At 31.8% G+C, this 13,976-nt stretch overlaps 1 protein-coding gene and 1 pseudogene across 1 annotated transcript; both read right to left on the bottom strand.

Moving 5' to 3' along the window:
* Positions 1 to 3,775: 3,775 nt before the first annotated feature.
* Positions 3,776 to 5,415, bottom strand: LOC115994855 (annotated as a pseudogene).
* Positions 5,416 to 7,974: 2,559 nt separating this feature from the next.
* LOC115977782 (peroxidase 59-like) lies at positions 7,975 to 10,438 on the bottom strand. Its single transcript, XM_031099803.1, has 4 exons — positions 10,223 to 10,438; positions 9,541 to 9,723; positions 8,992 to 9,160; positions 7,975 to 8,788 (listed from the first exon to the last, which is right to left on the bottom strand). The coding sequence occupies exons 1-4, from the start codon at positions 10,436 to 10,438 to the stop codon at positions 8,370 to 8,372; spliced, it is 987 nt and encodes a 328-aa protein (XP_030955663.1). The 3' UTR covers positions 7,975 to 8,369.
* Between the last annotated feature and the right edge of the window lie 3,538 nt (positions 10,439 to 13,976).

Genomic DNA, 13,976 nt, shown 5'->3' with positions numbered 1-13,976 from the left:
TGATTGGAAACATGAAAAAGAGAGTGAACAAAAAGTTTTATATGGATCAACTTAATGGCCTATGTCCATGGTAAAAAGCCATTGATGGCTACATGTTTGATATTAAACACTTCAATTATAGTGAACCCAATTAGGGTTTATATCTATGCTAGAGAACCCTGGATTAATCCAAGACTAATCATAGACTAACTCAATATTATTTAATACATGAGTTTACAATTGATTTATGAGTCACATGGGCTATAATATGTTTAATAAACAACAAAAAATGAGGTAGATTATGAAAGTAAGATTAATAAATATTTGGGGGTAAAGTGCAACTTTTTAAATCTCACCTAAAAAAGGTGTAAACACGCTATACTACGAGTGAGTAATTTGTAATTACCATTTTAATTTTTTTGCAACTATTAAATTTTGACAATTTATATATATATATATATATATGTGTGTGTGTGTGTGTGTGTGTGTGTACGTGTGTGTTAAAAAATTAGCTTGTACCTAGCTAAATAAAGTTGATCAATGTTCATAAGGGCACCCAAATGACTAATTAAATAAAAAATCTATAATGATCCATGATGAGCTCCACATGTGACGTTTAAGGCATTAACTCATTAACTGTGCTTCCAGCAGGTTAATTAAAAAAAGAAAGGCAGAAAATGCAATCCGTATGCCATTTTCTTGAGCAAATTCGTTGCTCATGGCCACTAATTTTATCATATTACAAATTTACCAACTATATATATAGTGGATGTACATATATAATTAAGTGTATGTTTGGGAACAGTTCTTATTTAGTTAAAATTGAAAACTTTTTACTGAAAGTACTGTAGATAAAGTTAAAAGGTAACTGAAATAGTATAATTGAGCCTATAAATAGTATTAAAAAGTGCAATGGGACTCATGAATAGTAGCAAAAATAAGCTAAATAGTAAAAAAAACTGGTTTTTTAAACAATGCCAAATGCACACTAAATAAGACAATTTGAGAGAGATAAAACAAACAGGCAGCATAATGTCTTAAATTAAATTAAAAAATTAAAAATAATAATATTAATTTTTGTCATCTTGAACCGAAATTGATCAAAGTGGACAAAATTGACCAAATAAAACTAAGTGGATTGAAATAGACTGAAGTGGACCAAAATGGACCAGAAGAACTTGCGTGGACAGAATGGACCAAAGTGGATCTAAATGGATTGACATGGACCCAAATAGATAGAATGGACTGAATGAACCAAAGTGGACCGAATTTGAAGGCATGTATCAGTAACAATATTCCTAGACATTAATTTAGTTACAGGCATATTTACATGTGCACAAACTTTTTTTTTTTTTGGGGAAGTAAGTGATAGAAATTTATTGATGTATTGTAAAAAGGATTGAAAATACGTCATGTGGGGCCCAATAATTTGAGGCCCTGGCCCACTTTTACATTGGGACCCAAGGCCCCAGCCGAGGAGAAGAATTGCCGATGACACACAATGAAAGTCCAAGTAGCTTTGATACATAGCCGAGGATGATTCTGTCCTCGGCATCCCCAAGGCATTTCTAAAAGAAATGACAAGAACGGCGTAGGAACAGTTTTGGGAAAAACCGAACACATCCGCATCGATAGATAAAGGAGTCCTGGACAGTATGGCTACAAAGGACAAAAGAAAGGCTGCCATTACTGCCATTAAACACTCTGCGTCAGACAGAGCAATACTTTTCAGCTTTTACAACCACCCCCAACCACTCTGGTATGGGCTGATGGGACAAGTATCAGTCCTAGAAAGTTGAACCTACACGTGGATGTTGGGAGAGAAGTGAAAGCTACTATAAAAGGAAAAATAAACAGTCCAGGAAGAGGGCTGGGAAAAAAGGCCAAGAACCAGAGCCTCCCAGATCGTCTCAAGGAGAAAGACTCCCCGAGCGAACATGGTTTAATTCTGTATGAATATCACGACTAACCACCGTTCAGTGACCAAGGCCTAGCCTTTCAAACCCATGTTCTACAAACTATATTGTTTGGGCCCTCAACGTGCGAACCCAACACTGTTTTGGGGCCGTCGCGAATTGAGTCCTTACACGTCATTTTAAAGATTTTTTTTTTCTTTTTTAAGAATTTGGTATGTAATTTTTCATATTTGTTTAGTAGTCATTACAAAGCATTGAAAGTACTACAATATTTTCCCTTTAAAGCTTTGTCTTGCATGCAAAATTATTTTGCTGGTTGTATGTCAACAGCTTCATGTCCGAGTTATAAATTCTGGTAAAATGGAGTTGTGTGGGTTCATATATCAGCGTAATTTGAGCACCCCATATAGCCCAAGTAACCATTTATAGCTTATATTTTATTCTCCTATCTATGAAAGGGAAAGGCAATGAATTGAGTAAGAGTAATCAAGAAAAAGAAAAGTGTGGAAAGAATTCTTTCTAAATTAAAGTAGATAAATGTGTAAAGGAAAAGTATATATAAAGTAGTTAAAATCTACCAAGATATTACTAGAAAAAGAAATTTTCCAAGTTGAATTTGTAAGGTTAGTAGGTAATATATTTAATATTAACAAAAAATTAGAGCAACAAATTAATAAATAAATAAAAAAAATGATGACGTGACTGATGATATGACTCAACATAAGTGTAACAATATTAAATGCTACGTTTTGAATTTTAAAGATTATATAAAAGTTATTCTTTTTGACATTTATAGCAAAAGGAATAGAGAATATAGAGAATATTTTTATAAATGATTTTGCATCATTAGTACTTTATTTTCCGTTGTTTTTTTTTTTTTTTTTTTTAATCTCTCTATGTTTTCAATCTTTTATGGTGTATGCTGAAATTTCCCCTTTTTCCCCTTAAATATTCATTTGAAGAAATGTTCGTAAAAAAATCCTATAATTAAATATTAAATTAAATATTTTTTATACAAAGACAATTTATAATGAAGAAAAATGTGCCCTATATATCAAATTGACCATGCATTGCACTAGATACACAAATAGAAATATAGAATACTGCATGCCTGGATCCTATTGTAATTAATTAGTGTTCCAAAAACTTCATTTACTACAAGTCCCAACCTTTTAATCTTCGAAAGCCTCATAATATACAAATATTTTGACAAAGTTGGAATTTGGAAAGATTGTCCAAAGATAAATACGTTCTGAAACTTTCTTTTACTTATCAGCACTGGAGCTGTGAGCTCCCTTGATTGATATGTATAGTTATCCAATTGAAAATCATTGAGTAATCCATTATAGAGAACCTTTCTGAATTTGATTTTGAGATCTTATCAGAATATCTTACACATAAACGACCCTGACAAAGTTTGTCTGCTCGCTAGCTAATACCACCTGTATCATTTTGCTTTGACCAGGCATAAGATATAAACGTATTGCTACCTTGAAACCATGGACTCAAATTTTAGAATATCTTACCAATAATCAAAATATATGAAATGCTTTGGTGGTTTGCAAAAGTAGATATTTGAACTGATAATTAAAGGGACCGACTTTGAATCACAATGATAATTAAGTTTTAACTAAAGCATGGTTACTCCAAAGATCTGACATTTGTTCCCATAAAACAAAGAACTCCATATATTATACTTTACATTACAAATCCCTCAAACTTTTTTTTTTTTTTTGAGAAAGACAAATCCCTCAAACTAATTTCTAGTAATGCAAACAACAAAAACAAAACCACACCAAATAGAAACTTAAAATAAGTCGTAATGAACATGACAACAGTGACCATATATAGATTGAGAAGCAGTTCAGCACAGTTGATCATCAATTCACTCTCCTGCAGTTCTTGCGTATCTCTCCACGGGACCCAGTAAGTGGACTTATATTCCCCATCTTGACCATGGACTTGGCAAAGTCCACAAAGAAACGATTCATACTAATGCTATACTTTTGAACCAAACGATTAGTTTCATCACTATTCAATAAAACTTGGTCGGAACTAAGTAGGGCCTTTCCATTGAGCAAGTTCTAAAAGTAATGGTTACAAAATCATTAGTTGAGTCTCGATCTAGGGGTGTTGTAGAGTTTCCCAAGTTTGGGTCAGCACTATAGCCATGGCTACTAGCGTTTCCGCACAGTGCTTGCAACTGTAACAGCATATTTGTATCCATAGAACTGTCTGGAAGGCCAGTTGCTGAGAAGTTGAACAACCTATTGTTGAAGGCAGCACACCTAGCTAGTCCTATTGTATGAGAACCTATACACAAATCCCAGTTCTCAATGCATCAATTGGAAAAATTAATCATATAATGGCTCATGAATACTAGAGGGGATATGTGTGATTACAAATTACAACAAGATCAGAAATAACCTTAATATATCAGAGACTATTAATTTAAGGTCATCAAGGTGATATTAGTTGTGAGAACATGTTAATACATTATATTATGCTAGCATATTTTTACAATATTTTATGCGAAACTTAAGTACCTGATAAGGACACCACATCGGTTACATCGAGGCCTACATTTTTGACTTGGAAGTGATATTATACAGTGAGTCAAATGCAGAAGGAAGTGATTGATCTGTTCCATTTATGCTTATTGACACAAATCCATCTCGTCTGCCCTACAAAACACTCCATGTCGGTCCTCCACTCTGCAAACCATTACAGAACGTATATGGTGAATTAGTGTGAACTTGAATATCGATATTCTCCACCAACTATTTTTTGTTTCAATCTTTCTTATCTTTTCTTATTACATTAAATAGAGGGACGTAGCCCTAATCATAGAACTTGAGCCCTCCCCCATGAAAAGGGCCAAAAGTGCCATTTGAAAATGACTATTTTGTTTTGCACGTAAATGCAACAACATAATAATCAAATAAATAACCTTATAAATGCTCGTCATTTCATTCATCTGAAGTTGATTTCAAATATCAAATTATATTTTATTCTTATAGTTATCATATATATATGTCAATATAAGAAGAAGAAAAAAAAAAAAAAAAAAGAGAAGGATTTGAACTAACTATGCAAGTACTATATTGATCAAGATGTGAATTCTTCAGCTAATTCTTGGAATTATTAGTTTCATTAATTAAATTATCAACCCTTTAATGACGCTGGAGTATTTTTCTCTTGAAACAGTAGTAAAGTTTCTAGGCTTCTTTGTTCACAGCAATAGATACTAAAAACACCATATAATTTAAAAGGAATGAAATAGAAAAATAATAGAATAATTTGATGCTCAAACTCACATTTACAAAGCAATCATGAAAGTGAAGCCGAAGCAAAGAGGCAGCCATACGAATTTCCTTTGCACCTCATTCCTCACAATACTGAGAAGTTTTGGACATGTTCTCTCATAAAAATTTGGGGTCAGTTGAGACCTTGCACCAAGGAACAACACAAAGAATGTAATAATCAAAGAATAACCATAAAAGCTCATAGACTTCGCCATGGTTACTTCAATAGCTACCATGCACGCACAACTGATCAAAGTATAAGAAGACCCAAAATGATAATGCTGTGTCCTAAGAGCAATTATTAACAAATTATTTTAAGAAAATTTTGATACCACTTTTATGGGATATAAAAAAGGTAAAAACATTATTATTTTTTTTTCCCATAAAAACTCTCTTAAAATAGTTTATTAACAAACACCCTTAAGATATCTGTTAACATTTTCCTTTAATATTACCAAAGTTGTTAGTTGAAAGAGTTCTATGGTGGATTGCAAGGATGGACCCAGGTGGGGGCCCAAGGGGGCTAGGGCCCCCCCGGTCCAATTTTTTTCTTTTTTAAATATAGTTGCCCTACTTTCAAAACTTTAGACTCCCTCCAACTAGCCGTTGTCAAATCCAAAAACTTAACCAAAAAAAGACATTCACAATTGTGATTATATTTTAGCAAAAAAATTATTTTACCACAAAAAAACCAAAAAACCATATGTTATGGGAGAAGCTAAAGCTAAAGCTAAATATATACCAATTGACTGTGGCAAGTTATTAAAAATAAAATACAATATTTTATTAAGACTATCTCTCTACTTTCAATTAAAAAACTCAAATTTTCTCTCTTCCTTTATTATTTTAATGAATTGTTTATATTATTTTAAATGAAGTGATGAAAAATAGAACATTTGATATTGAGTGTATTGCAAAGTGAGACAGTAAACTAGATAAATTAGCTTTTTGAGATGTTAAAAGATAAATTTTTTAACACCACTATTGTGAATACTCTAACTTCAAAAAAAAAAAATTAAAAAAATTGTATTTTTTTTTTCTCTTTGTTGGAAAATGATTACATCTTAATGTATTAAGAAACAACGATTTTATGTATTTATAATTTGTTAATACTATATGAATGCCTTTTCGGAGTTTTTTTTTCTTATACTCCAACCTCCTCTAACTTGAAATCCTAGTTCCATATGGATTGAACAGTTATTAGATTGCATAGGAAGAACTTCTCACGCAAGTTTTTGAATCAAGTCAAAAGACACTCAGAATAATTAGTGCTTTTGGAAAAGCTAAAGCTTTTTACAACCACTTTGCGCACAATTTAGTTGGCGTGCATTAAGAATGTTCAATAACAAAAATTGTTGGTATTAGTATTATGGTAATTGATGGCTACATAGTTCTAGTTTCATGCTTTAACCATATCTTATCTCATCTTATTTAAAGGAAGTCACTGGACTTAGGATATTCCTTGGTGCTTTTTAAGGGCCAAAATGGTCAAATGTCATTATTGGCCAAAATATTTGACGATCTATCACTATTTTGAAAATATATAGAGATATATCACTCTTTTGGAACTTGAGTTTGTGAAACTCAAGTTTGCCATATAACTCGAGTTCTTTGAAAAATAGTCTTTAAGTTTGTCATGCTATTTTTCATGAAAAACTCGAGTTACACAGCAAACTCGAGTTTCAAAAAAGTGGCAAACTCTTAATTATTTCGCAAACAGTATTAGATCGTCAAATATTTCTGCCTAAGATGGTATTTGGCCATTTTGGCCGCTTTTTAAGTTGAGGGAGTCTGATAAAGCATTTTATAGAAGTGAAGAGAAAAACCTCCTCAAACACGACTTGATTGACCTTACAATTCAGATTAATTAGTACTAAAATTTAGTGTATCTCTACACGTGATGCAGTAAGAGGACTTATAATTCTTTCCCATCTTGATCACCGCATTAACAAAGTCAGAAAAAAGGGTCTACGCTTCCACAATAGGCTCTAACTTTCAACAAGACTTCTGGTGATTGATTTGGGCTTATGTATAGAATATGGTACTTTCTTTTTCTTTTCAATTTTTAAGAAGAAATTAATAGTGTTGAAGTTTTTGTGCGAATGAGTAACAAGTGGAAGTATGAAATAGAGGGCAAGTAATTGAGTTATCAGTGGAAGCATGAAACAGAGAATGTACAAGAAGGTTTAAATAGTTTAGTCCAATAGCCTACATCTAATGTGACAAGCCATTAACAACTAATTATTTGATATTAAATGTGTGTTTGGCATGATATTTTTGCCAACTTCTTTTACTATTCAATTTATTTTTGCTACTATTCATAGGTCTTACTGTACTTTTTAGTATTATTTATAAGTCTCACTGTACTATTTCAACTAACTTTTACTTTTATTTATAGTACTTTCAGCAAAAAGTTTTCAGTTTCAGTAAAATAAGGAAATCTCAAACAAACCCTAAATACTAAAATTACAATGAACCCAATCAAGGTTTATATACTATAGAACTCTGGACTAACTTTAGGCTAACCGTAGACCAACTTGAGATTAATTTACCTGTTCTAGAAACATATGAGCTTTTACAATTGGATTGGACTAAATAGGTCATTATATGTCTAACAAAGACAAAGTAGGTTATAGAGAAACCTTCTAAATTTGATTTTGAGCTGTTATCAGAAAATGGTGACCTAATTACACATAAACGACCTTTGAACATTGATCATGTGATTATTTAGCATGAGATCTTACAGTATTGCTACATTGAATTGAAACTTACTTTCCATGGATTCAAATTTTAGAATATCTAACCAATAATCAAAATATATGAAATGCTTTGGTGGTTTGCAAAAGTAGATATTTGAACTGATAATTACAAGGACTGACTTTGAATCACAATGATAACTAAGTTTTAACAAAATTAAAGCATGGTTACTCAACAGATCTGACATTTGTTCCCATAAAACCAATGGAGAATTCCTTGTCTCCATATATTATACTTTACATTACAAGTCGCAAACTTATTTCTACTAATGCTAACAGAAGCAAAGCCACACTAATAGCACTATATAGAAACTTAAAATAAGCCATAATGATTCATGAGAACGCTGACCATACATAGAGAAACAGATTATATTGTATATATTGTCATCAAATTTTACTGAGTTGAGCACAATTTATCGATTCACTCTGCTGCAGTTCTTCCGAATCTGTCCATAGGAACCACTTGACGGACTTATGTTCCCCATCCTGATCATGGCATCAGCAAAGTCGTTTAGGAAACGATCATTATCATCGTTATAAATTTTGACCCAATAACTAGTTTTAGAACTAGATAATAAAGCTTGGTCGGAACTAAGAACGCTCTTTCCGTTGAGCAAGTTCTGAAAGTAATTGTTGCCAAAAATATTAACGTAACCCCCTCCGGGGTATTGATCCAGGAGTGTTGTCTGGTTTTGGTCACCATCCTTGCACAATTTTTGCAACTGAGACAACAGATTTCTATCCATGGATCTGTCTGGAAGGCCAGTTCCTGAGTAGTTGAACAACCTATTGCTGAAGGCAGCACACCTAGCTAGTCCAATTGTATGAGAACCTATACAAATAAAACCCCAATACTCAATGCATCATATATGGCTGGATCATGATATACTACGGGGGATATGTCATATGTGTGACTACAAATTACAAGAAGAGAAATCTAAAAGCATTTTTGGGGGAAAAAAAATGTATCAGTGACTTTCAATTAAGGTTATGAAGCAATTTTAGTTGTAACTTGTGAGTACATGTTAAAAGTACCTGATAAGGATACCACATCTTTTTCATCGAGGCCTACTCTTTTGAACTTGGAAATGATTGCATCCAATGTGTCAAATGCAGAAGGAAGTGCGGCATCTGTTCCATTTATGCTTATTGACACATTTCCATCTCTTCTGCCCAACAAAACAGTCCATGATTTCCCTCTACTCTGCAAACCATTACCGAACATATATGGTGAATTAGTGTGTACTTGAATTTCCGTCAAGATAAGATACTTTCAATCAAGAACTTTGTGATTCAATGACATACTTATCCAATCTTTCTCATCTTTTCTTATTACATTTAATAGAGGGACGTAGCCCTTATCATCAAACTTGAGCCCTATGGAGAACTTCGGTTTAAATTCCTTTTTTGTTTTGCACGTAAATGCAACTACATAATTTATTATGAAAAAAAAAAATTATAAATGCTTGTCATTTCATTCTTCTGAAGTTGCTTTCAAATATCAAATTGTATATCATTCTTCTAGTGATCATATATATGTCAATAGAAATAGAAGGAAGCATAAAGAGGAGGATTTGAACTTACAATGACCACGGAATCTCGAGCAACTAGAGCTAGTATATCAGCACAAGATACAACACCAGGACATGCACTCTCCACAGTACTTTTGATACGATCTACAACTTCAAATCCTCTAACTGAGTTTAAGTTGGAAAGGGCAAATTTCTCCCCACCACTTACATCTAACAATACTGATCCATCACAGCCCTAGAAAGGGCAAAGAATCCCCACAACGTTAAAAGAAAAAAGAAGTTAGAGACTTTGAGAGTGGTTTCATAACAATTCTCACTTCTCAACTTACATTTTTAAAAGAATGATAAATATTCTTTTACATTGATTTTATACATTCTTTTACACTATATCTACATTGTATATGCATTGATGTACACATTTTAAAACGTGAAAATGTGATCTTTACATTTATAACATAAAAAATAAATGTGAAATAATGAGTATGGGAGAATCATTATCATTAAAAGAAAGAACTTTTCAAATAATAATCAATATGCAAATTCTTCAGCTAATTCTTGGAATTATTAATTTCATTAATTAAAATTATCAACACTTTTATGACCTAGGAATATCTTTCTCTTAAAACAATAGTAAAATTACGAGACTTCTTTGTTCATAACAAGAGATACTAAAAACACCATTTAAAAGTTATGAAATAGACAAAATAACAGTATTATTTGATACTCAAACTCACATTTACAAAGCAGTCATGAAAGTGAAGCCGAAGCAAAGAGGCAGCCATACGATTTTCCTCGTTGAAAGCTTTTTGCACCTCATTTCTCACAATATTTTGAAGATTAGGACATGTTTTATCATAAAAATTTGGGGTCAGTTGAGACCACGCATGAAGTAACTGCATAAAGAAAGTCACAATCAAAGAGTAACCATAAAAGCTGTTAGACATTGTCATGGTTACTTCAATAGCTTCCACACAACTGATCAAAGGATAAAAAGGCCTGTAATGATAATGCAATTTCAGTGTGAACTGTTAAGGCCTCGATGCACATGAAAAATCTTGCAGGCTAAAATTATAACCAAGATCTTGAGAGCATTAGCAATTTTATAATCACCAGCACTATATTGTTAGTGCTGGTGATGCATGGCAGCTGTATTCTACTCTAATCTAATCTAAGTGTATGTGTGTATTAAGCTTCTTCTTGGAGACTTAAACCTCGGCCCTTACCTCCTATACCCCACAAATAATTATACCCTACAAATACTTATACTTGCAAAATGACCATCGCACTAAACGCGTGTAGTGGTTTTAGTAGATTAGTGGTTTTAATATTACTAAAGTTGTAGGTAATTTTGAAAGAGCACTATGGTGGATTGAACAGTTGTCAGATTACATAGAAAATGAGCTTTTGGTGGAAGTTTTGAATCAAATCAAAACACAGTGAGCATTAGTGCTTGTCGAATAGCCAAAGCAGCAAAGCTTTTTACTACCACGTTGGCGCACCATTTTTTGTTGGGCGTGCATTTAGAATGTTCAATAATAATAAAAAATTGTTGGGCGTGCATTTATGGCAATTGATAGCTACATAGGTTGATTTTAATGCTTTAACCATATCTTATCTAATCTAATTTAATGGAAGTCACTGAACTTAGTCAGGATATTAATCCTTGAATGACCTTACAACTCAGATTAATTAAACAAACAGGTGCCTTTGGATTCATTTCTACATTTGGATTTTGATCGCTAAATAATTCTCTAGTACCTAGCTAAATAAAGTGCTTGATCAATGTTCACAAGTGTTGAAATCACATACAAGCTCGAAGGTTTAACAAGAAATGGAATCACAGAGAGAGTCAACATTGTGAAACTTGTGAAATGATTTCTTATCTTGATAAATATCTACCTCTGTTCTTTATATAAGAGAAACAGAGGAGCGGAAAACCACATAATAGAATAACCAACTATCTAGCCAATCTAAACATGACAAGTGGCACTACTATGAACTAACTATCAATTACTCTATGTACAAACGACATGCCGTTCTGTACACTAATATAATACCAGTAACTAAACTATAAGTAGCTTAAGCAGTAGTAAAATTGAAACTATACACTTGCATTGCTTCATCAATCTTACTTCAATCTAACTTCAGTTTCTAACAAGAAGGGCCAAACTTCTAATTAAATCAAATTATCTATAATGATCTGTTAAACTTGAAGAAGTGGATAATAGTAGCAAGTGCAAGGTGAAGAAAGGGATAAAGGCAGTACACGTGTCAAGGAAAAGAGAGAAGAAATCAGTGACAGTTAAGCACTGAAGAAAACAAGTGTCAAATTCTGATTGGTTGTATTGTTGAAAGGTTGTCAGTTAGTTATTTAGGCGGAAGCTTATTAGTCCCTGTTTTAGTGTGTTACATGGGCGGAGCCATGTTGAAGGGTGGGGGGGCCATGGCCCCCCCAAAATTTTGAAATTTAAAAAAAAAAAAAAAATATATATATATATATAATTATTTTAATGTTTTCAAAATTTAGTTTACAAAAATAAGAGTTGGCCCCCCCTAAGTATTTGAATTAATCCAATGATGCTTAAAAAATAATAATAATTGGTCTAACAGTTATAGAGACAACTTTATTTTTCGTAATTCTATTTTTTATTGTAAAATGTGCTTTTATATCTGTTAAATATTTGAAAAAATTTGGCACCAAACATGTTTGAATTTATCTTTTTCAACCTGTTATGTGACGATTAACAAGTCATTGACTCATTAAAAAATTATTGTCACTAAAATTACACATGAAATGTCTCTTTAGTTGCCACATAATGGGTCAAAACCCAAATATATTTGGAGCCTAATTTGTTCCTCCAAGTTTTGGATCATTCTTGTTTTTGAAAATTACATGAGTTCAATTGAATAATTTTACTTACATTAGTATAAAATTTGATATATTTTATAGAAAATGAAACTTTTTAAGAATTTCACAATGAAAATTGTGAAAATGTATTTTATTAATTTTATGAAAGATAGCCATCAAACATAATTTTGATTGAAAATATTAAGCTCTTTTTTTGTTGAGTGTGTATATATATAACTTATCAAATAAAAAAGTGTGTGTATAATAAAAAAAAGCATGTGTATTTATGTGTGTGTATGGAATTTGGTATGTAATTTTTCATATTTGTTTAGTAGTCATTACAAAGCATTGAAAGTACTACAATATTTTCCCTTTAAAGCTTTGTCTTGCATGCAAAATTATTTTTCTGGTTGTATGTCAACAGCTTCATGTCCGAGTTATAAATTCTGGTAAAATGGAGTTGTGTGGGTTCATATATCAGCGTAATTTGAGCACCCCATATAGCCCAAGTAACCATTTATAGCCTATATTTTATTCTCCTATCTATGAAAGGGAAAGGCAATGAATTGAGTAAGAGTAATGAAGAAAAAGAAAAGTGTGGAAAGAGTTCTTTCTAAATTAAAGTAGATAAATGTGTAAAGGAAAAGTATATATAAAGTAGTTAAAATCGTCTAAGATATTACTAGAAAAAGAAATTTTCCAAGTTGAATTTGTAAGGTTAGTAGGTTAATATATTTAATATTAACAAAAAATTAGAGCAACAAATCAATAGATAAATAAATAAAATGGTGACGTGACTGATGATATGATTCAAAATAAGTGTAACAATATTAAATGCTACGTTTTGAATTTTAAAGATTATATAAAAGTTATTCTTTTTGACATTTATAGCAAAAGGAATAGAGAATATAGAGAATATTTTTATAAATGATTTTGTATCATTAGTACTTTCTTTTCCGTTGTTTTTGTTTTTTGTTTTTTGTTTTTTTTTTTAATCTCTCTATGTTTTCAATCTTTTATGGTGTACGCTGAAATTTCCCCTTAAATATTCATTTGAAGAAATGTTCGTAAAAAAATCCTATAAATAAATATTAAATTAAATATTTTTTATACAAAGACAATTTATAATGAAGAAAAATGTGCCCTATATATCAAATTGACCATGCATTGCACTAGATACACAAATAGAAATATAGAATACTGCATGCCTGGATCCTATTGTAACTAGTGAGAAATAAGATTATATATCCGATTAATCCAATCAATTAGTGTTCCAAAAACTTCATTTACTACAAGTCCCAACCTTTTAATCTTTGAAAGCCTCATAATATACAAATATTTTGACAAAGTTGGAATTTGGAAAGATTGTCCAAAGATAAATACTTTCTGAAACTTTCTTTTACTTATCAGCACTGGAGCTGTGAGCTCCCTTGATTGATATGTATAGTTATCCAATTGAAAATCATTGAGTAATCCATTATAGAGAACCTTTCTTAATTTGATTTTGAGATGTTATCAGAATATCTTACACATAAACGACCCTGACAAAGTTTGTCTGCTCGCTAGCTAATACCACCTGTATCATTTTGCTTTGACCAGGCATAAGATATAAACGTATTGCTACCTTGAAACTAACCTTC

This window comes from Quercus lobata, chromosome 1 (assembly GCF_001633185.2).
Source record: "Quercus lobata isolate SW786 chromosome 1, ValleyOak3.0 Primary Assembly, whole genome shotgun sequence".
Taxonomy (NCBI): domain Eukaryota; kingdom Viridiplantae; phylum Streptophyta; class Magnoliopsida; order Fagales; family Fagaceae; genus Quercus; species Quercus lobata.
The sequence above is the reverse complement of the archived record's forward strand: the minus strand, read 5'-3'. Positions and strand labels throughout refer to the sequence as shown.

Bases quoted from the DNA above. Each gene is read 5' to 3' on its own strand.
- LOC115977782 (XM_031099803.1), bottom strand. From the start codon at position 10,438: ATGACAATGTCTAACAGCTTTTATGGTTACTCTTTGATTGTGACTTTC. The intron at 9,161-9,540 runs GTAAGTTCAAAT...AATGGTTTGCAG, and splicing joins CTCGAGATTCCGTGGTCATT to AGTAGAGGGAAATCATGGAC. The intron at 8,789-8,991 runs GTACTTTTAACA...TTATTTGTATAG, and splicing joins AGATGTGGTATCCTTATCAG to GTTCTCATACAATTGGACTA.